We start from the raw sequence: 21,094 nt of genomic DNA, 5'->3' as shown, positions 1-21,094 counted from the left end.
GATCATCACAATGAAAGTATGTGTTGTGCCTGCCAAGTGACTTCAACAGAAACAGAGAAAAGGGAACACTAAAAAATTAAGAGTGGACAAGTGATCCTCGAGTAAATGACTTGCAGAAGGAAGGGTTAAGCTCTGCTTGGCCTGGAGAATCTCTTCATCTCAGGAGAAAGGGAAGAAGCGGGGTACGAATACACCGATAAGAAAGCAAACTATACAGGGTGGAGAAGTGACTAATTCCAAAGCATCTGACAAACAGTTTTTCCATGTTTTAAAAACCGTTCCAATAAGCCTCTCACCAAGTGTCTTCTACTGATGAAGAGTCTTTCTGTAATTATTGCTCTCCATTGGAGCTGGATGCAGAACAAATGGGAAGGCTTTAAGTAGCACACCCTCAAGGCTAAGAGCTGGAAATATATTTTACAAGAGCAGCAAGCTAGTTTTTCACCATATTTTTATTCACCCCTGGCTCTCCTTTTCTTCAGGCAGAAAAGCCAGACCCCGTGCATTTCCCTTGAGTCTTCCCCATGACATTATTAATAATAAAAATGTCTTTTCCACTGGATGGCTTGTACTGTATCTGCCATCCTTCTCTTTCCACTACTGCAGCAATTGGCGATTGCATTTCCTTTAGGTGAAAGCTGTCCCCACAATATCTGCTGTTCCATTATACTAGTAATTGAACAGCAATCTGTCACTCACTCCAAAGGAGACAGAAAAAGTGGCAAACGGCATGTCGTGTCATTTTAGGCCAGCAAATGTAAATGATTTTGATCCACATCAAAAGACAAATGGGAACATCTGTTTCTTTTCCCCGGCATGGCAGTCAGTTGAAAAAACAGGAGTTTGAGAATTACAGTAGCACCTTACAAACAAAATAAGCACATCAGGCACTGAAATACCTACTTCTGGCCATATATTTTCTTTTCCCTTGCCAAGCTGACTACTGCCTGATAGGCGCTTGCCCTCTCCGCTTGGCCTTTTTCTTTGGGATCAGCAAGAAAATTCCCTCCCCGCTCCCCCCGTAATGATATATACCCTCATTTATATTTGGTAGAAAACAGGCTAAACAGCGATCAATCGGCACACTCAGCAAGCTGGCAGAGCAAGCAGCACTTCTAACTAAACCAGAAAACCGGATATTTTGCGAGTGCCTGCCCACTTTATGTTAAGGAGAGGTATTTAGCATGCACAGTGATATGCCAGCTGCAGTAGCAGCCCCCAAACGAAGCAGATGAGATGATAAATAATAAGCTGGCAGTCAGATAGGAGAGGGCTGGGACAAGATCCCTATGAAAGTCCAGAGGGACAAACTCTCAGCCGCAGCGTGAGAGCAGGTTTTAATATTCTGCCCATTTTCTTTGCGAGAGCTCGGCCTGGAGGCACACGGCTTTTTACATCTTTCACTGTTCTTGCAACAAACATGGCAAGTCAAAAATATTAATAGCCTGCTGGCCTCTTGGCTTTTCCCATTTCAGAGCTGAATAAGCGCCAGGTCCGCTCATACACCTACTCCTCTTCAGCAGTACCTTTCTTCACAGGCAGTCAGTGACGTACTTAGAGCTGAGGCTAAAGTCAGTGTCTCAAAAACTGGCGCAAAAAAAGACATTTTCCAGAAGAATTGCAGATAACGTATTTTTACTTAAAGGAAGAAATTCTGCATGTAACCTATACAAACCAGCCTACTTCTACCTCTCCAACATAGATGTTATTAATAATAAAATTGTTTTCGCTACTGAGAATGTGTACTGTACTTATATCATCCATAGCGTGTCACAAGACTACGGTTCCTTCAAACAACCTCCTCCTTCCTGGAGTAGAAATAAAAGAGACAGAGGGCCAGCGCCTCAGGCCCACGTCTCGTTTGCCACTCTCACGTACCTGCGTACGCGCCAGGTCACTGAGCACCAGGTTTGATGCTGTTATATCCCCACATGGCACTTGCCATGCAAGTCTGGATGCACCCTCCGGTTCTCCGGGTGGCCAGGGACCCTGCGTCTCTGCCGGGGTCTGGCCTGGGAATCTCTCCCCAGGCTGGGCCGCGCTTCTACGACAAACGCAAATGCAAAGCAAGATCTGGCAGATAAGGGATGCCAGTTGTGAATTATCTTTTTTACAGCACAAAAATATTGCCACGGTAATCATACTAATGATGTGAAGGTCCTTCTAGGATAACAGGGAAACTAATTAATGAGAAAATTAAAAATATAGGCCTTGATCTTACAGCTGTTACATTCTGCACACACGAGCAGATATGCTGACTTCGGTGAAACTCCTAATATGCAAGAAGAAAGCACACATATATCCATGTATACACTCAAGATCATACAGCCTGCAACCATTTTCAGACTATTCCAGTGGCAAAATGATATCAGACATAAAACAAAAAGCACATACACACAAAGGCCATTATTGCAGAACTACAAACGCATTAAAATGAATCATTAGGGTGGTGGCCTGAGGTTACTGAACATTTTCAGTTTGCATTTTAATTTCTTTTAATTAAATTATGATTTAGGTCAGTTTTAATCACTACTTGTATATAACCCCTTTGGGGTAAATTTTAAGAAGGGTTAGTAAAGAGTTATCTGCAGTAATTGTTTAATGGAGTTATGAGACTTCTTCCCTCCGCGCGGCTTCAACAATTTACCTCACTGCAGAGTCAGATCTGAACGCGCTGCTGTCGATGCACCCAGCCTAGCGAAGTTGTCAGCGTAATAAATAACAGGTTTTCATTTTCATGCAGCATTTTGTCAAGAATTGTCGAGGAGTGTGGGAAAAGAATGAGAAAACTGTAGCTCCTGGGGATTATCTCAGAGGTTAAAAATAACGCTATTGTATTTCACCTATTTAACGTCCTGAGAAACAGAGGAGCCTAATCTAAAGCCCACTGAAGTCATCAGGCGCGTTCCCCTGGCCTCACCCCTCCGTGGGTCCCAAGGCAAGTAACTCAGCTTCGTTATACCTTTTCTGGCTACGGAATTACCAGGGGACAAAGCGTGGGCCAACAGCTACAGCATCAAATTAGGTGCTCGGAAGACACGAGTCCTCAGATTTGTCCCAGCCCACTTCATACATAACATTGCTGGGAACGTTGTGCTAGGCTGGGTGTAATTCTTCTGTCTGACATACAGTGGGACTCAGATTTTGTAATATAGGTGCACCTGGCAAGAGACATCTAAAATTTCATTGCCAAAGATGCTGATCATCGCTATTTCCGACCATCTGCAGCTGCGACTGTTCAAAACAAATGAAAGCAGACATCTCCTGGAAGCTTGAGCTCTCCAACATAACCAGAAGACGGACATCACAGCCTAGACGTCATATGCAGCCCACACAGAGGACAAAGACAGAATTGGCATTTTGATGCCAAAAATACACACACAGTGTTGCACAAGTATTATCGCAATTATCATAGTATATAAAAGTGGACAGAAATCGCTCATGTGCACTGATGCACTGGAAGAGCAAGCCGAGGCAGAGCTCGGAGTAGGACGGAGGAAGCCCTGACTTCGAGCCTTACAGGCAGTCCTACCTAAGAGAGACAATAAAAGGGTCCCCATATGTGAAGCTGTACAATACAATCACAAATTTTATCGTTACTATGTCAACTTACTATTTCTTCATACTTCCCCGGTGTGCCTAAGAGACCAGGTAACTGCGCACCGTTAAGGACTGCGGCACAGCTTCTTTTCCAAGCCACAGTCAAAATAAATCATGAGACCTCTTCCAATTTTTTTTGCATACAGGTCACAAAATGACGCAGTGTGGCAATGTAACAAAGTGAAGGAATGGACAAGAAGCCACACAGCAGATCACGCTTGTTAAAAACAGCATTCGAAGTGAACAAAATCATGCACTATTTTGCATCAATATTTCAGAATTAAGGGATTAGCCCTGTCTTCTGCGCTGGACCTGAACAATCACGATGGTTTACTGTTACTCACATCACGGTTAGAAATGAGAAATGAATTCCTTGACAGATGAGTCCCCTGCAGGTATGCTGGTTTGTCACCGTGTATAATTCTCCTCTGACAACATTGCATTAGTCACTTTAGTAACTTGGTATTTTGCACCTTAGCTCGTCTCAGGAAAAAGAAAATCTACTCTGAAGCATCTAGGGTGAAAATAGGAATTACAACTGTTTGCCTGGTTTGGTTTACACACACGTACATTCGGCTGCCAAAGGAAACCCAAACGGGTAAACGGTGAAAGCAACCGGATTGCACGTCACCTGCGGAGGCCAAAATGAGCTGCGTTTTCAAAGTTGTCTTGTGTGGCTGCTGCACGGCAATTTAATGAAATCGTAGAAGCCACTTCAGCAATGAAAGGACTCTTCTAAGAAAGGTTTGCTCGGAGAGCAAATACAAATAAAAATACAGATAACCTCCTGGTTTTCCCCTGGCTAAGTGGAAAGCGATCACCCGATATTCTGAGAGCCGTAATCAGTCAAGACAGATGGTGGACTTCAAAACAGAAATGAAAAAAGCAACTATCAACCAAAGCAGATAGGGGTTAATAGCATCACTTTAAATATAACCAATCTGCATTAAGGTGAAACATTTTACAGACGTGTTTGATACACACGCTTCCCAGGGCATTTCTTCTGTAGTATTTTATCTTAATTTAAAATTTTATTTAAGGATTTGGTTTGGTGGCAAAAAGAATACAGTAACTTCTAAGCTATCTTAATAAGAAGTAGCACTTTTAAGGCTGAATAAGAAAGTGTGTGTTTTTGAAGTATAATTATGTGTCTAGATGTTCATTTTGAGTAGATTATGAGTGGAGCAGAAATTTATTGAAGAATATTACTGCCCTGTGGGATGCAAAGAAGATATGTAGCTACAATTTCTCAAATTATAAAAAAAAAGTGCTTGCTATAACCCGAAGAACGTTTTAAAAATGATGAGAAGTCAAATCTACTTAATATTAATCCATACCTTGAAGAGAGAGACAATCAGGTCTGCACAGTATTAGAAGGCCATTAGAAAGACGCTTTGAACATCCCCGTGTAACAGTAAGACGGTGACACCCAGCTGCACCAGCACGCACCCCCCAGACCCAGGGAGGCGTAAGCCCACCTCAGAGCAAAGCAGCAAAGCCAAGCACTGTTGACTTTTGTGGGTGCGTGCGCTATATCCCTCTCTACGAAGCTACGGAGTGAGCAGCAAAGCTGCAGAAGTTGTGATCTATAAAGGAGAACCAGGCAGGGGAAGCCTTACAGCAGTCTCACAATTAAAGGGCTAAGCCGTAAAATGAGTTTTATTTTCTAGTCCCAAGACTACGTACTTTTTGTCACTGGACAAAAACCTTGTGGGAGAAGGGATGAGGAGCCAGGGCGCCTCCCTCTTGGTGAGCATCCGACCTAATCACCGTGATCTGCAGCACCGGTGCGTTGTTGAGTAAGATGTGACTCCATTTCGCCTCATTTCTGCTGCGTACTCCAATCACTAGACTGACATCTCTCATGGACAGAGCGTCCACTGAGCGAGGCAGGAGCCTGCTGGTGAGCCCCAGACTCCTGACACTGCCAAGCAATGTTTCAGACATTCGATGTTGGCCTTGAAAGCCAAGGGGTCGACAGCGTGATGACCTCATCAGGCAAAGGAACCAACTCTACCAACTCTCTTAAAGGTGATTTGTGTTCATTTTGACCTTCCTGACTTGCCTTATCCATCAAACCGTTCTGCTTCCCACCAAGTGACTAGAAAGCAGACAAAGTTCATTCCGGACGAGCAATTCCAACAAACCAGCTCCTCGCACATACACTGAGCCTCAGCCAAGGTGATCGCGTGAGACCAACACCCTATCAGTCTATCAAGAAGAATCTAGACATTCGTTTTGCAAGACGCTTATGAGAAAAGCTGGAGCAAGACAACTTGCAGAGCTCCAGTTCTGCCTTCACATCCCTCGAGGAAGGAGGGCAAGGAGGATCCTGACCTCAGGAGGCACAGGAGCAGCTTTTGCTGCACGGATTGATTATCTTTCTCCTGGAGGAGGGGAAAGATCAGGCATTTGTGCTGCTGTTATTAGATGTATTAGTTGCCTTTGATACAATATTGATCACCTGCAGACTATGGTGGGAATGGCGCAGCTTTTGGGCAGGCTCCGTTTTCTACCTCGCTGAGAAATCCCATAAGGAAAGAAAGGGCAAGCAGTTTTGCTTCTCCCAGTATCAAGAAAATCTATTGCATACACCTCACCGTTCAGCACATATAGGAGGAACATTTGGGGAAGGCAGCTAAGAGAAATAAGCAACATTTTAAATTTTTGGTTTGTTTGACTTTTGTAAAAATTGTTTGCTTTTGCTTGGAGACCATCAGTAGGTTGAGAACAGGTGACCTGTGGCATCTGTGCTACCTCGTGGCTGCTACGCTGTGACAAGTACTGCCATTTTGGCTACGGAATTACTTCAGGATTGTGTTATGAAGCTAAGACGTGCTAAGTTTTGTTTAGTGCCGAACATATTTTTCTCACCTGAGACTTTACAATCACTCAATCACTGAATGCACCTGACCGAGGGGAAAGGCAAAATTACCACTGGCTGATTTTACTCTCCCAGGACCAAGGAAAGGGGGAGCGTAGAAAATTATGCTGCATGTTTGCACACGTCAAACCTGAAATACTGCAGGGAACCTGAGAGTAAAGAATGCTTCTCCATGTATCCAGTCTATCCATTTCCCCAGACAATAACCTGCGCTACAATGAAAAACTACTAAATACAACCATTGCCAGGAGAATCTGCTACGCAGTTCACACTTGCCTTTCTCTATCAATGGTCTGAAGACAGAGAACAATATATCTAATAGCATAATAACAGACACCATTAATACTGTAGAGGTTCAGTATAAAATCGCTTTCATTAGCATGTCAAGTGTTTATTTTAGCTTACTGCAAAACAAGCTCCTTACATACAGCCACTTATTCGACTTCTCTTGATTGCAGAGAGGGTAATAATGAAGGAGCCTACTTTCCCTCGTCTTCTGTGGCGATTCTTACACGTGCTGAAAAGATATTGCTCCATTACCTCTAGCCAATGAACCAGCTTGGCGTGTGGGAGACAAATATTACAGCAGAAATATTACCCAGCTCAGTGGAATAGTTTTTACAGAGCGCCACAAGGGCATGCATGAGGCTGTTGCATCAGCAAGTTACCTCTATTCCCATCTTCAGCCTAAAAGGACACCGACAGCTAAGCAGAGGAAAAAATTCCTGGTTCTTCCTGTGCTTCAGTGTATATTTGTTAAATATTTTATATCTGGTCACGTTACCATGGGGAAAACAGTATCTTATGTTAAACATAAGTATCTTTGGACTTGCTTTTAGCACTCAAAGCTCTGGGTTGTTTTTTGTTTCGCTTTGTTGGCTGTTTTTTTTATGTTTTGTTTGCGTGCTTTTTTTAAACTCGGGATACCTGAAGCCTGTGAACTCTCCCAAAGTTAAAACATGCTGAACACAAAGCACTTCAGTTTTACCATGAGGAAAATTCACCGAAGTTGACCTCAGGCAGAGTTTGGCTTTATTGTGTTTTATCTGAGACTGGTTACATGCATTAGCTACTCAGAAGTTTTTTAAAAAGAATGAAAAAAAAAAAAAAAGAAAAAGGCATTTTTTTGGAAGTGAAGGCAAACTCCTACCTAAATAAAATTACTCAGACATGTAGTTCTGGTTCACGTCACATATTTACAGCTTTCATAATCTTCAAGACTCCACATTAAAAGTTCTTTTAATTAGTCAAACCCAACAGCTAATAATTAGAACAGCAGAAACTAAATCCTATTCTCAGACAAATGTGTGCAAATCCCATTTACGTAAATGGAAATGGCTCACAGGTGTGTTACATTAGACTCTAGCCACTCGGCAACTTTATAGGAATTCAGTGTCTGGAGCCTAACGGCTTGACTCCTCTTCACAACAGAGGCACAGGTAATGCCACAGAAACCGGATCCAGGTTTCTTCCCTGGCCCCCCTCAGCAAACTCTTTAATTACCTTCCCCCCCACACCCCCTCCCATCACAACCACCCTCAAGTCTAAATTTAGACTTTCAATGCTAAACATTACAGGCCTGATTTCTGCCTAAGGAGAAGAGGACTCCCTCACCAGCTAGATTAAACTCTGCAGCAGTGATTATGTGTTACAGCATCAGCAAAATCTACTGTACGGCATCAAATTCAAGGAGTTCAGGCATTTTACAGCTCGAGAGTAATGCAATCATTCCATTGCCACGCTATTTACTTCACCCTTCCAATGCATTTGTTTGTGCTTCACAAAGTGAGCTGCAGGTCACCAGGAAACACGGACAGGCATAGTAAACTAGGGAACCGTATCTAGCAAGCCACAGAAACTGTGGAACATCATCGGTTATTCTTCCAATGGAAGGAAAACCTTACAGCTTTGCAACTCTTTTTTTTTTTTTTTTTTTTTTTGACACTGATACAATGAAAGCTTTTAGCCACGCTCCAAATAAGAATACATAATAAAAACTATTATTAGTATTGTTTCGGTTATTTAGGAATATGGAAAATGACACCACGCTCCCGCACACCGTTTAGCCTGCGTACAAAACGACATGTGGTTTGTCATCACTGAATTCTCTAATCCAAACATAAAATTGGTATTTTAATGTCAGCTGGGTTTAGTGCAGCGTGAAAGGAAAGACGACCAGTCAGGATGAGATTTCTTGGGGCCCCCCCCACACCTTCCAGGCGATGACAGCTATTGCTTTAAGTACTTGCCATTAACAAGCAGTCACAATGTTAGTGACAGGATGTTACTAGCAGTTACTTAAAGTGATAGATGTTAACATTTTTCTGCTCTTTATGACTCACACTATACCCCAGTCAGAATATTTCAGGAGCTGAATGCACAGCGCTGGGTCAAAACGATGAAGAGCATGGAGCCACTGGCTGAGGTGCAGAATGAGATGTGCCACTTGAGGAACATTAGGTCAAAGAGAATCCATGATAAGGAACTGTCATGGTTTAAAGATTAAGGCTCATCCTTTTAACTATTTCGCGTAAGGGGAATTCTCCAACATTGGGGCATTTTGCTCTTTCACATGTACGTGAAACCCTGCACTCTAAAAATAAGCCTTTGATGTTAACATCTTTTAACAACTCTCTCAATGAGATACAGATTAAGAAAAGAGACTTTGATCCAATTTCAGAACGCAGACCGCATTCACCTCCGTACACACGGACAAGCTGCCCTGTGAAGACTCGAGTGCAGGAAAGCACTCTTACAGGAACAAAACTATATGCATAATGTTAAGCACCTGTGACTTCTGACCATGGTTAGATGTAATACGCTGCATAAGGTTTAGAGCCATAAACACTGTAACTGGAGCGGAAAAGGATACAGCAAAAATTTCTTGTAGAAAATGAGAGCGAGAAGGTTATTGCTCCATGTTTTGCAGCAGGTAGCCCATTTACCTGGCCGACTTAACCAACCAGACTACGACCCAAGCCCTGCACAACACGCATTACATTTTGTATTATTCATTATATAAAGTCAGAACAGATTAGAGACAAAACAGCAACGATTCCTCCTTATATATCAGCAATAATCAGCAACCCATCACATAAAACCGGCATTTGTAATTCTGAATCTACCTTGAGATGAAATACACTTCAGAAGAACTACAATCTCATGATCTAGGCCAGAAGGAACTTTCCAAGTGTTTGCAAACAATATTCTGAAGTGAAAGTTTTCCAGTTCTTTCCCAAGAATTCAGAGTAAAGCCTTCCCCCCAAAATACAAAACTGATTAATAGCTCCGAAAAGCTGTCAGACCACCTACCTTCAGCATCATCTTTCAGGTCCTCAGGCTGCTCTGCTTTGCTCTTTGTGGGAGATGGAGGCTGGCCTTTTTGTTCCAATCCTCCTTTAAACATAAAAAAAAAAAATAATTACCTATATTATTTTGAAATTGTTTTATTGTATCAAATATTACTGAGCATGATACCACAACTGTGAGTACATTTTATTGCAGCACTCCATGCAGTACCCGACGCCTATCTTTCTGTTGTTAAAATTAATTACTGTGTCATCTGTTACAAAAGTCATAACAGGCATCTTCCAGCTTAGACTGGACTTTCCCTAACTTTCACATGACGGCAGTGAAGAAAGCTCACACTAAAATTACGTACTTCTTCACAAGCTCTTAATCTCCTCAGAAATAGAAAATTTAATACTGCTTTAATTTGCAGTTTTAAACATAATATATATTATACTGCATTACGGAACTGCGGAGAAATAATCTGAACAAAATGATTTTCCCCTCTCAGCTCAATTCTCCATTCACCGTTACAACACAGTAACAAATGAATATTGACTGAAATTAGTAATGAAATGAAAGGTAGGGAAGCAAGTTTGATAGTGAAGCAAAACTAAGGAAATGAAAGCTTTACGAGATAGAAATGTTCTGGTTGAAAAAAAAATCCATTCCAACCTTTTAGACAGAAAGCACCAGGAAGGTGGAGGAAAAGGAAAACCCTCTAAGTAACTGAGGCTAGTGAAGTTTAAGATCACCTCTCTTTGTGGGGACTGAAGTTCACAGTGTTTAATACCAGCTGGTTAAACTTTAAAAATCATGATCTTTTTCTACAACATTTTCAAAATACCCTGTCATCTTAACTTAAAGGATGCAATTACTGTTTGTTCGCTATGATAGATCCCAAGGCACAAACTGGTAGCACAGAAAGCCCGTTAATACAAAAGGAAGGCCAAGCTGGAAAGGAATCATAAAAGGTATTTGTAAATTAAGATATTTAATGAAGGCAGGTTCACTAATTAAAACATTCTTCAAACATTGTTGCTTAACCACGAAAGCAGAGAACGGCAGACAATTAAAACTCAATTCATTCACCTGTTTAATCTATTCAACCGTGACAGGAAAATGACTTTCCACCAAATCTCCCCGTTCCCCGTGGCCAACTGAGGGCTTGGGTGGAGGAGAAGCCTAAAGAAAACATACTTCTGTGCACGCTGGAAAGAAAGCTTGGCCACTTGTAATCAGGAAATTCAGGAAGACATATGACCTTGCCTGATTTACCCCTCTTGCTGTGCTGTGAGAAAATAAGAATCACGGTATTACCTCAAACTAATTAGCACCTGAGAAAAAAAAGCTATCTACATGTGTATTATAAGTCGCTTAAGTGTTCCAAAAATGCCCATCTCTTCTGCTGCCATACGTAGCTCACACCATCATCTACTCTGTACGTTGCTGGATTTCTAAAAAACTTGGAGCAATCAGATGCCCAGTTCTCATACAGGACTTGGCTCCACTAAGAGCTGTAGATACTACCCTTTTGTCTTCTACCTTTCCACAACTACATATATGTAGAACCAAAACGCTGAAAGTTTCCAAACAGGAGGTATGAAAGAAGTAAGCGAGGATGTGGAAAGGGAACTCGCATGGTCAAGGGGAATATTTTGTTCATTCAACAGTGAAAAAGGGATTGAATCGTTGGCTTTGCACGGAGCCCAGGAAACTCAGAAACGTTCCCTGCCCGCTCTCCTGGGAAACTGGTTATTCTACTGTACTTACGTCCAAAAATAAAGAAGAGCCACGGATTGGGAAGCCGGCAGGAACGTATATCAAGCAATAGCTCAAAATGGCAACAACAATTGCAAAATGGAGATCTGTATTTGAGTAATTAAACCCCATCTCACTTGCGCAATTTTAAGGAATGAGCATTACCCCCCCAAAAAGCCAAACTGAATATTGTTCTTAAAAATTTCTTCTAGAATGGAATTTCTTTTTCATTGCAGAATTCCATATAGTTCAGAGCGTGAAGGGCCCTTAGCGATCAGTAAATATAGGGCGTTACTGCAAAGCAGAACACGCTTTGAGGTTTGGCTTAGGATCAGGAGGTAGAACTTTCCTGACAGCCCTTAACAGAGGACATGTCGTGTGTCATGTCATCGCATTTGCTCATCGGAATTTGAAATTCAAATACAATATTTTCAGGAAAACAAGAGTTTTCAAGTGCTAAGATGAATTTATTTCTGGAGTGGTGAGAACGTAGGAGTAACCACAAGAAATACTGTGGGGAAAAATAAGGACAAACCCCACCAAATAAAGACATGCTTTTTCAACCCTTTAAAGGGGTTACTCAGGAGCAACGGTGACAGAGTTCAACAAGAACTTCAATCCAAAAAAGAGATCCTGAAAATAACCAGGCTTTTAAGGGTTGATTCCTGCCAACACTCTTCCATTCTTTTAAAAAATAACTTGAATATTTATAGTGGACCATAGTGATGTATGGCTTCTTTGGTTCTAATGCCACTCTGAACTACCTGCTATGTTTCCTTTTTTGGTTGACAATGATTCACATCAGGGAAGCGAATCAATAGGAGTGTTTCAATCAACACTCACCCCTCTAGTGATGAATTTTATCATCTAACCAATCTGTGAGGCTTCCTCCAGTCCCACAAGTCAAATGTCAATCAAGTTTAAGTGCAAATGTCCAGCCAGGTCTTTCAGGAGTATCTGAATACATTAGATAATATAACCAACATCTTAATTGACAGCACAAAGACAGAGCGGGAGGAGGCTCACATTCAGAGAAGTCAGAACTGTTACCATCTCAAAAGAAATGATCTTTTTGCACTCTATGAAGAACCTTAAAATGCTCACAAAAGGATGTAGAGGCACTGCCCCAGGAGAACAAGATTTCAATCACAATTTCACTGCTTTTTAGCAGATTTCCCTCATTCCAGAGACAGAAAAGAATTTGTGCAGGCTTCAAAATAATGTCTTTTTATTACGGTCAAAATACAACTCTTAACCCTTTCTGCTCTCCAACAGTATGTACGTCTTTCAGAACAGTTAGCCAAATACTACAGAAATGTTGCCTGCACATTTCTGTTTAAAAACAGCACACCTAGACAGGTGTCTGAATTGATTGTATTAAAAGCTTTTCTAATCGTGATCATCTGTGCAAAAAGGCTTCTGAGCTCTAACACTGGGAGAAATGATTCTTCTTTATAGGCTAATTCAGAGGGTCAACAAGCCACTTAAATCTCACGGTGTGTCTCCAAGTAAGCTATTCCCCAAATCCCTCGACACTTCCAAATCTCCCTGGTTACAAGTGATTGCTACTTTCATCTCAGAAAAAAAGAGAACGTCTCCCCCCCCAAAAAAGTGGCCAAGTATAACAGTGTTCACACAGTGGAACATACAAAGAAATCCTGTATTTATACAGCATTGTTTATAATAGGGCTTGCTCCTTAGCATGAACGAGATCCTTCCTCCTGCCATCCTAGCTGCCTGTGGCTTCTGAAGTAACAAATAGGTGGTTAATTAGGATACTCAGGATAGAAAAGGGATAACCAGCAGGTCGTTTATTACGAACAACTAATAGATGAGAAATGAGAAACAGTAGCGTGGCAACATTCATAGAGGTGAGGTCAAAAGGTTCTGGTACCAGGTGGAGAGTGAAGCTGAACAAGTTGAGGGATAATATAGATTCAGAACTGAAACTCTTTTTCTGTGTGTTTCTGTTTTTTTTTATTATTTTTGAATGGTAAGAGAATTAACTTATGTCAATGCATAATAATGCAATACTATTGTGTAGGAATCTGGCGCACGCTTCTCATAATAGCACATGCTTCTATAATTTCCACGTGCAATCACTGCAACTGCGCACACAATTATGGCAGTATTAGGGCTTATTTTGCACGCTTCTGTGCATGGCTATGTGAACCTACGGGTATAAAAGCGAAGTCCTTCAGAAGTTAAAGTTTAGAATAATCTTCCCTTAATGGAGCTTAAAACATTAAGCCTCATGACTCTGCAGTGTTAAATCGCTGAAGGTAAAGGTAGACAAGAATATTAGGTCATCTGGTCTTCTCTTTGCGTGTGTAGGAAATCATTCATAAAGGAAAGCTGAGCTGTAGAACTGCACAGGTCCGTACCCGCTATTACTATATCTGCCCTTTTGACTCAAGCCATTCTAACAGCAAGCCCTATGACATATGATAACATCAAAGCGCTTTGCACTAAATGGTGCCGTTAAGTCAGCAGCTGCTACAAGATACAGCATCCAGAATAACAAGCTAATGGGTTAAAATCCCACGAGTCAAATGCCATTAAAAGAGTGGTCTTGAGCGTGTGCATTTCATAAAAGCAGGTTACTTTTATTTTTAAATGTTTTTCTTCTTCTAGTACATCCAATACATGCGGTGACGTTACGTGATTAACTGGCTAAAATGATCATTCATGCTTGTTGATTTTATAGTATTAATGTAGATATTAATGGAGATTATCTGGCAGAAGTAATTAAGATATTCCCTTATTTATTTTGAAGAGACATCATAGAAAGTAAGGCCTTTCTGTGTGTAACGAGATATTTGCACTTCAGGGTGGCAGAAACGCAAGACAGATTACTTTCATAACGTATCCATCACTCAATAATACACGCATTTGGTCATCTGTTAGTCCTTACTCCCAGCTAATTCTCTAGCTGTTCCCAAGGCCTAATCTGGTGTGCGCTGAAGTCGATGGACATATTCCCACTGATTTCAGCTGACACCAGACCAGGACCAGGTTTTTTCCTCTAATCTTGCCACCAGGTTTAAATTAGGAGCGATTCTGTAACCTGCACCTTATTCTACTACATTCTTCAAATGGAAATGGGTGCAGATACAATGAGTCTACATCTCATTTGTGTCCCTGTACTTCTACGTGTTTTCTCTTGGTTTGATATTGGCCCTCAGAAACACCTAGCCAATAGGAAGTTGGAGGCAGGGGATTTTAGGACAAATTTAGAATACGTGAATCTCTGCCAAAGGTTCTACGCATGTGCGTAGTCTGCAACATGTGCTCTCCAGGAATCCAACATTTCTTTTTTCCCCCCTTTTTTAAATTTTACTTATTTTTATTAAGGACAGGATGGGAGAAATAACCCCAAAGCACATTGGATATAGACAGCTCAAAAAACCAGGGTCATCAATACTGGTGCCAACTGCTGGCTCCATCTGCTGCAGTCATGACCCATGAAGTCAAGCGGAATGAAGAATGATTATTCAACTAGTATCTTGAAGTGGCGACTAGAAGTTGCTACTCTATTTTTCCCTTAGAGCAGTAAAAAGCAAACACCCTTCAATTCATAAAAATCTGTGTATTTACAGTTCCCACAAACGCCTCCTACAACCATTAAAAGGTCCACATACAAATAGGTCAAAAGGGCATACCTTTTGTATATCTGCCCCATTACTGGAGCAGATATACAAAATGTACTTCTCTTTAGCCATGTAGATATTGATTGCTGGCAATCAATGCACTGATGCCCAAAATATCTCCAAGTGACAAAGAAATATCCAAGTACGTGCTGTTGAAGCTCGTAGCACCCTACAGGCAAACCTGTCAGGGCAGCTATGATCTCATCTACCTCACTTGCACAAAGAAACAGGCAGGCAGGGAAATATCTTCCTCAAATGACTTAATTCAGTGATAATTTCCCAGAGCAGCTATGTAGCTTCACCTAAATTAATGAAGCTGTGAAGGATATAAGGGAAGAAAGAAGAGACTGGCTATTAAGTGGTAATGCACTTCCTTTTAATTCTAATTTAAAATGCTTTAAAAAAAATAAATAAAATGTAATTTGCATAATCTCCATAAAAGCAACAAGACAAAAAATGTAAAATAATTTGGCTTATAAAGATATACATGCCATGATAACTGTAAAAAATGAAATTGGAAACATTACGTGAATACTGCAAATTGAACTGTACGATAATCTTTGGCAAATGTTTGTTGTATAATGACGGTCTTTATTTTTCTACTTTTACGTATGTATGTACAACTATATCAATCACACTAATTGTATTAAAATTTCTAAAAGTTCCTATCCAGTAATCTTGACACGGAAAAGTAATTATAATTATACGTAATAAAATCAAGAGGCCAGAACAGCCATAAAAGAATGCGCTAATCCGTCAGTGTAACACATATCTAGCCGCGTATACCCATGTTTTCACATCTATGCATATACACCATTCTTCAAGTATTTCTAATTTCTAAGCTAATTAACTGGTTGCATAAACCTTCATAATCCATTTGTCTTTAGGACAATCTTGCCAATTTAAGCAACCAACACACTGCTTCAAAAGCTTTTACCTCTGTTTTCTGGCCGGTATATCTCTGCCTTTCTTCATGTGGCTCTCCTTTCTGATCCTGCATCTTTTCATAAAGAGAAGAACTGGAAGCTCCTGCAGAGTCACTGGGCTACGATGGGATCTGGGTCACAGAGACCCGGGGGACGGTGCACGCGCCTGGTGCAGTGTCACGGATGGGTACTAGCTGGTTAGGAAGGAGAGGCAGAGAAGAAGAGTAGGGGGAGCTACCCTGCATGTAAAAGGAGATCCTTCGCTGCACACAAGTCTCTTACAGAACAGGAGATGTCCACTGAAAATAGCGGACACTGAGATGTCCACTGAGAATAGTCAACTGAGAATAGGACAGAGTGCACCCTCAGCAAGTTTGCTGATGACACAAAGCTGGGGGGGAGTGGCTGACACACCGGAAGGCTGTGCCACCATACAGAGAGACCTGGACAGGCTGGAGATCTGGGCAAAGAGGAACCTTATGAAACTCAACAAGGGCAAGTGTAGGGTGCTGCACCTGGGGAGGAATAACCCCATGCACCAGTACAGGTTGGGGGCTGACCTGCTGGAGAGCAGCTCAGTGGAAAGAGACCTGGGAGTCCTGACGGATGACCATGAGCCAGCAATGTGCCCTCGTGGCCAAGAAGGCCAATGGCATCCTGGGGTGCATCAAGAAGAGTGCGGCCAGCAGGTCAAGGGAGGTCATCCTCCCCCTCTACTCTGCCTTGGTGAGGCCGCACCTGGAGTACTGTGTCCAGTTCTGGGCTCCCCGGTTCAAGAGGGACAGGGAACTGCTGGAGAGGGTGCAGCAAAGGGCTACAAAGATGATTAGGGGACTGGAACACCTCTCTTATGAGGAAAGGCTGAGGGATTTGGGTCTCTTCAGTCTGGAAAAAAGACGGCTGAGGGGGGACCTTATCAACACTTATAAATACTTAAAGGGTAGGTGTCAGAAGGATGGGGCCAGGCTCTTTTCAGTGGTGCTCAGTGACAGGACAAGAGGTAACGGGCACAAACTCGAGCATAGGAAGTTCCACCTAAACACGAGGCGGAACTTCTTTACTTTGAGGGTGGCAGAGCACTGGAACACCAGAGTGAACCACCAGAGAGGTGGTGGAGTCTCCAACTCTGGAGACATTCAAACCCCACCTGGACACATTCCTGTGTAACCTGCTCTAGGTGACCCTGCTCTGGCAGGGGGGTTGGACTAGATGATCTCCAGAGGTCCCTTCCAACCCTATGATTCTATGAGAACCTCCAGGTGAACGTCAGCAGGTAAAGTAACCCAGGGTGCTGTGGCAAAAGCCTGTTACAAAAATCCTGACCAAGAAGATTACATGGATGAAGCTCTCTACAAAAAAACCCTAGCAGAAGTCTTCTCACTAGAAGCTTTTGTCCTCATGAGAGATACCTGATCCTCTGTCCTCTCCTTTTCTTGTTCTCCTCAGGCCTTTCTTTCTTTTATACCTATCAGTCATTTCCATTTCAAGTCTATCCACACATATCCACAAATCCTAAACATTGGCACTTGTTTTAAACAGCATACTAGATGGGCCACGAAAAAAGTCCTGTGAAATATTGTCCAATCAAGTCCATTGAATTTAAGAGTTTGGGGGAGAGTTTTGCTACCATTTTCATCGCAAACAAACCATGGCCACTAATCAGAATTGCAAATGACTCTAGAATTGCTGTATTCACACCTTTTTACAGACAAAGAGACTACAGAATTTTAATTATTTCCTATTCACATTCAAACTAGTTATTAATAAAAAGCAACCGAGTATCACCCAGAGGCTCATAACAGACGATGACATTAAAAAGGTAATCTCAGCCATTCTTACCATGTGCTATTTAGTATCAGGGATGGTTTACCCTACATTATGTTAAAACACAGAGATGACTGTCGTAACATTGGCAATAAATGATTGGCACTGCTTATCACTACGAAGGCAATTAGTTTCAAGAATTCTTTCAGTTCGGTTGATGCTTCAGAGAAGTGATATATTTTAGCATAAAATATTGTTTACTCACCTGTCTCTCCACTCAGCTCAGCCCCTTCTTCATTAGCATCATCTGTCAAAAAAATAGAAAGAAAATGATTAATAAGAATACCAGAAAACATCTAAAACGAAATATTCCATGTTTCAAATTGCCCTTTCTTAGTTTGCCTCCTCCCATTTAACATTTTGCAGTGAAATCTGGAGGTGGATGGGAAAAGAAGGTTTTGATACTAATCTGCTACTACCAGATACAGCAAATGCAGGGAATAAAGACAGGGAATAAAACTGTGCAAAGTTTACAGAATTCGGCAAATTATGACTTGTATGAAATGAAATTGCATTCTCTTTTCTACCAGAGTTTTGGGTTTCCTTGTCAAGTTTCACAGTTTGCTTTGTTTGCCAGGAACAGCTGGCTATGTTAAGGAGAGAACTAGTTATCCAGAAATTGTACCACATAAAGAAGTTGCTATAAATTTGCCAGACGTGACTTTGGTTTAAGACCAAACTTGGGCTAGCCAAGAATTGAACAATTGTCATTATTAAGATGATATATGAAAGAAAGCAGATTCTTTATGCAAAAAGATGCACTTCAGTAACAAAAGAATTTCTTCCTACAAGTTGTTTCGATGAGGAAAAAAAAAATTATCAGCCTTAGTTAACATCTAGGTAATTGAACGTTCCAGAGCCTTAATCATCTAACGGAGAGCTCACTGACCACAGAAGTTCATGTCAACTGGTTAATGTCATATAGACTCCATTTACGCTCTTTTAAATGGATTTGGGCACGTGCAAATTCTGTAGCAAGCCTACAATTTCTGTCTAAAGCTTAACATCTTTCGAACTTGCATACGTGCATATTATGAGGAACATTTGAACCCAAAGAAGTCTTGCAATACTATGGTAACAGAAACTAACAGTAGTATTTAGGTCCTAATTTACAGGGTCAGATCTTTACACTATAAACTCCACTGAGATCCAAACGCTGTAATACACGCTATGAGGATTAAGCTCTGCTTTCATCAAGATTTGGAGCCTGAAACTTTATTTGACATAGTATGAGAACAGAACAATTGGTTAATATTAGAGGCCTCCACTGGGAATTGTGTTTGCTACAAGCACTAAAGCCACAAGCGTGAGAACTTTCATGGATGCTTGTGAACCTACAGTAGATGGATCTGTATCCATCTGCCTCCCCCTTCCATCTCATTCAGACGTGATCTGGAGGGCAGGACTTTCAGAAGCCACTAGACGACAGCAGGTTACGTTTCTCTTGAGTACACTTTAGTCGGGCCCAAAAGATCAGAACATTTTATTTCCTTTCTCCTTATTCTGCAAACAGTTGTTCTGGAGATCAAAAAGGTACGAGGACCCTGACTGTACAAATACAAATTTGTACACAGAAACTTTAAGCAGCTTTGACAAGTAATTTTTGAGATAAGAAAATGAAAAGTCTTGTTAAAGCCAATGGGAATTCTGCCATTGACTTCAACAGAGCCAGGATTTTCAACTGGAGTCCTGACATTTTTCAACAAACCAGTCGGAAAACATTTGGGTAACACAGAGATTATTAATTATTCAGCTTCCAATAACATGTTCTTTCCATGGAAGAGTTTATAATGAAACCATTGTGATAAAATTTAAAATTAATCTAAGACTTGACACTAAATCAGCAGAATATAATATCTTAACATACTTATATCACCTGGTTTTCTGCAGAAGTTCTTAATTATAGTTCTGCAAGTGGCTTGGAATTTGAAATTCCCAAAGCAACAGAATAGCTTCTAAGCTGGTGATAATGGACACAGACAAGAAATCTGATGTTATTGAAATGTAGTGAAGTCATTATGCAATATAATTATGAAGAGGTAAAGACTGCTTTTGTGAATTAATTGTGAATTGAAGGCCGTTTTTTTTTTTTTTCTGGGAAAAGGAACGTAAGTCTCACCGAGAGACAGTAAAGTCCTTACGTCAGTTCTGAAAACGGGAGCTTGGTGACATGATCCCTATGTCATTGTGGTGCCTTTGAAAATTCTGCCCCCATCTAGATCTGAATCTGAGTTTCAGCGTGGCACACAGCACTCCCCGCTCGCTTCACGTGCCTGTAATTCTTACTCTCACACTATTAACGCATCTGGTGGAAGTCCCTGTCAAATATAAAGCAGGCTCTTTCACCGACCTTGGTGTGGCTGGCTGAACTGACAAACACCATGTTTAGTTGACAGAGCTCCATGTGCAAACAAAACTATTTGAGATAAAAACCAGTGTTTTAGAAATCAATATCCCGAATTCATTCATTTCCCCCCCCCCCCAAAAAAAAACATATTACAGGCAGTTTCTTGGTTACTGGTTCTGAAGAAGGAAAAGCAAGTAAAAATATTTTTTACTCTAGGCTCTACATGCCTAATATAAAGGAAAAACAGCGCCAAGACTGCTATAAACTATATTTGCAATACCTAGGGTTCGGGTTGTTTTGTTTGTTTGCTTGTTTTTTTTAATGTTCCCTATATATTTTTTTACTGCATCTAGAAGAAGCCTTCTAGAGGTCTGCTTTGGTTTGAAATACGTACCACAGTCAATCCCAGAGCAAAAGTTGAGTAAAAACACAGGAGAACCCAAGAGTGAATCTGTGAGACCAGTTAACATTTCCTTAACGACATCCTGTTAATATTTCTTGCCCAAGCTCCCCCATTTGAAACACCTGAGGCAAGGTCCTCTGTAACTCTCACCTTTACTCAAGAACTGTTGAAAAATAATTAAAAATAATTGACTGGGAAAACACGTTACAGTGTGTGCATGCATGTTCCAACTCTTGGTTACTCTTCTGTCTACAGAAGAAGAACAGTGACCTTTCCCATGGCTTCCCCATTAAAGCCCTGGATTTTGGGAAGCTCTACCAAGATGACCTTGCTGGAAAAGGAATGACAGACCTTGCAGCCTGGTGTGAGAAGAAAACTGACAGTGACTCCCTGCAAGGGTCAGTCCACCCC

General features: G+C 41.3%; 1 protein-coding gene across 4 annotated transcripts in view; it reads right to left on the bottom strand.

Moving 5' to 3' along the window:
* The window catches only part of MACROD2 (mono-ADP ribosylhydrolase 2), an 893,215-nt gene that overhangs the window by 59,542 nt on the left and 812,579 nt on the right, over positions 1-21,094 (bottom strand). For all 4 annotated transcript variants that reach the window (XM_063327858.1, XM_063327857.1, XM_063327859.1 and 1 more), the window contains exons 10-11: positions 18,139-18,180; positions 9,797-9,880 (exon numbers count right to left, since the gene is read on the bottom strand). In XM_063327858.1, coding sequence (XP_063183928.1) covers positions 9,797-9,880; positions 18,139-18,180 — 126 coding nt within the window. The remainder of the gene's footprint in view (positions 1-9,796; positions 9,881-18,138; positions 18,181-21,094) is intronic.

The sequence above is a fragment of the Chroicocephalus ridibundus genome, chromosome 3, assembly GCF_963924245.1.
Source record: "Chroicocephalus ridibundus chromosome 3, bChrRid1.1, whole genome shotgun sequence".
Classification (NCBI taxonomy): domain Eukaryota; kingdom Metazoa; phylum Chordata; class Aves; order Charadriiformes; family Laridae; genus Chroicocephalus; species Chroicocephalus ridibundus.
Note: the sequence above shows the minus strand (reverse complement) of the source record. Positions and strands in the feature narration are given on the sequence as shown.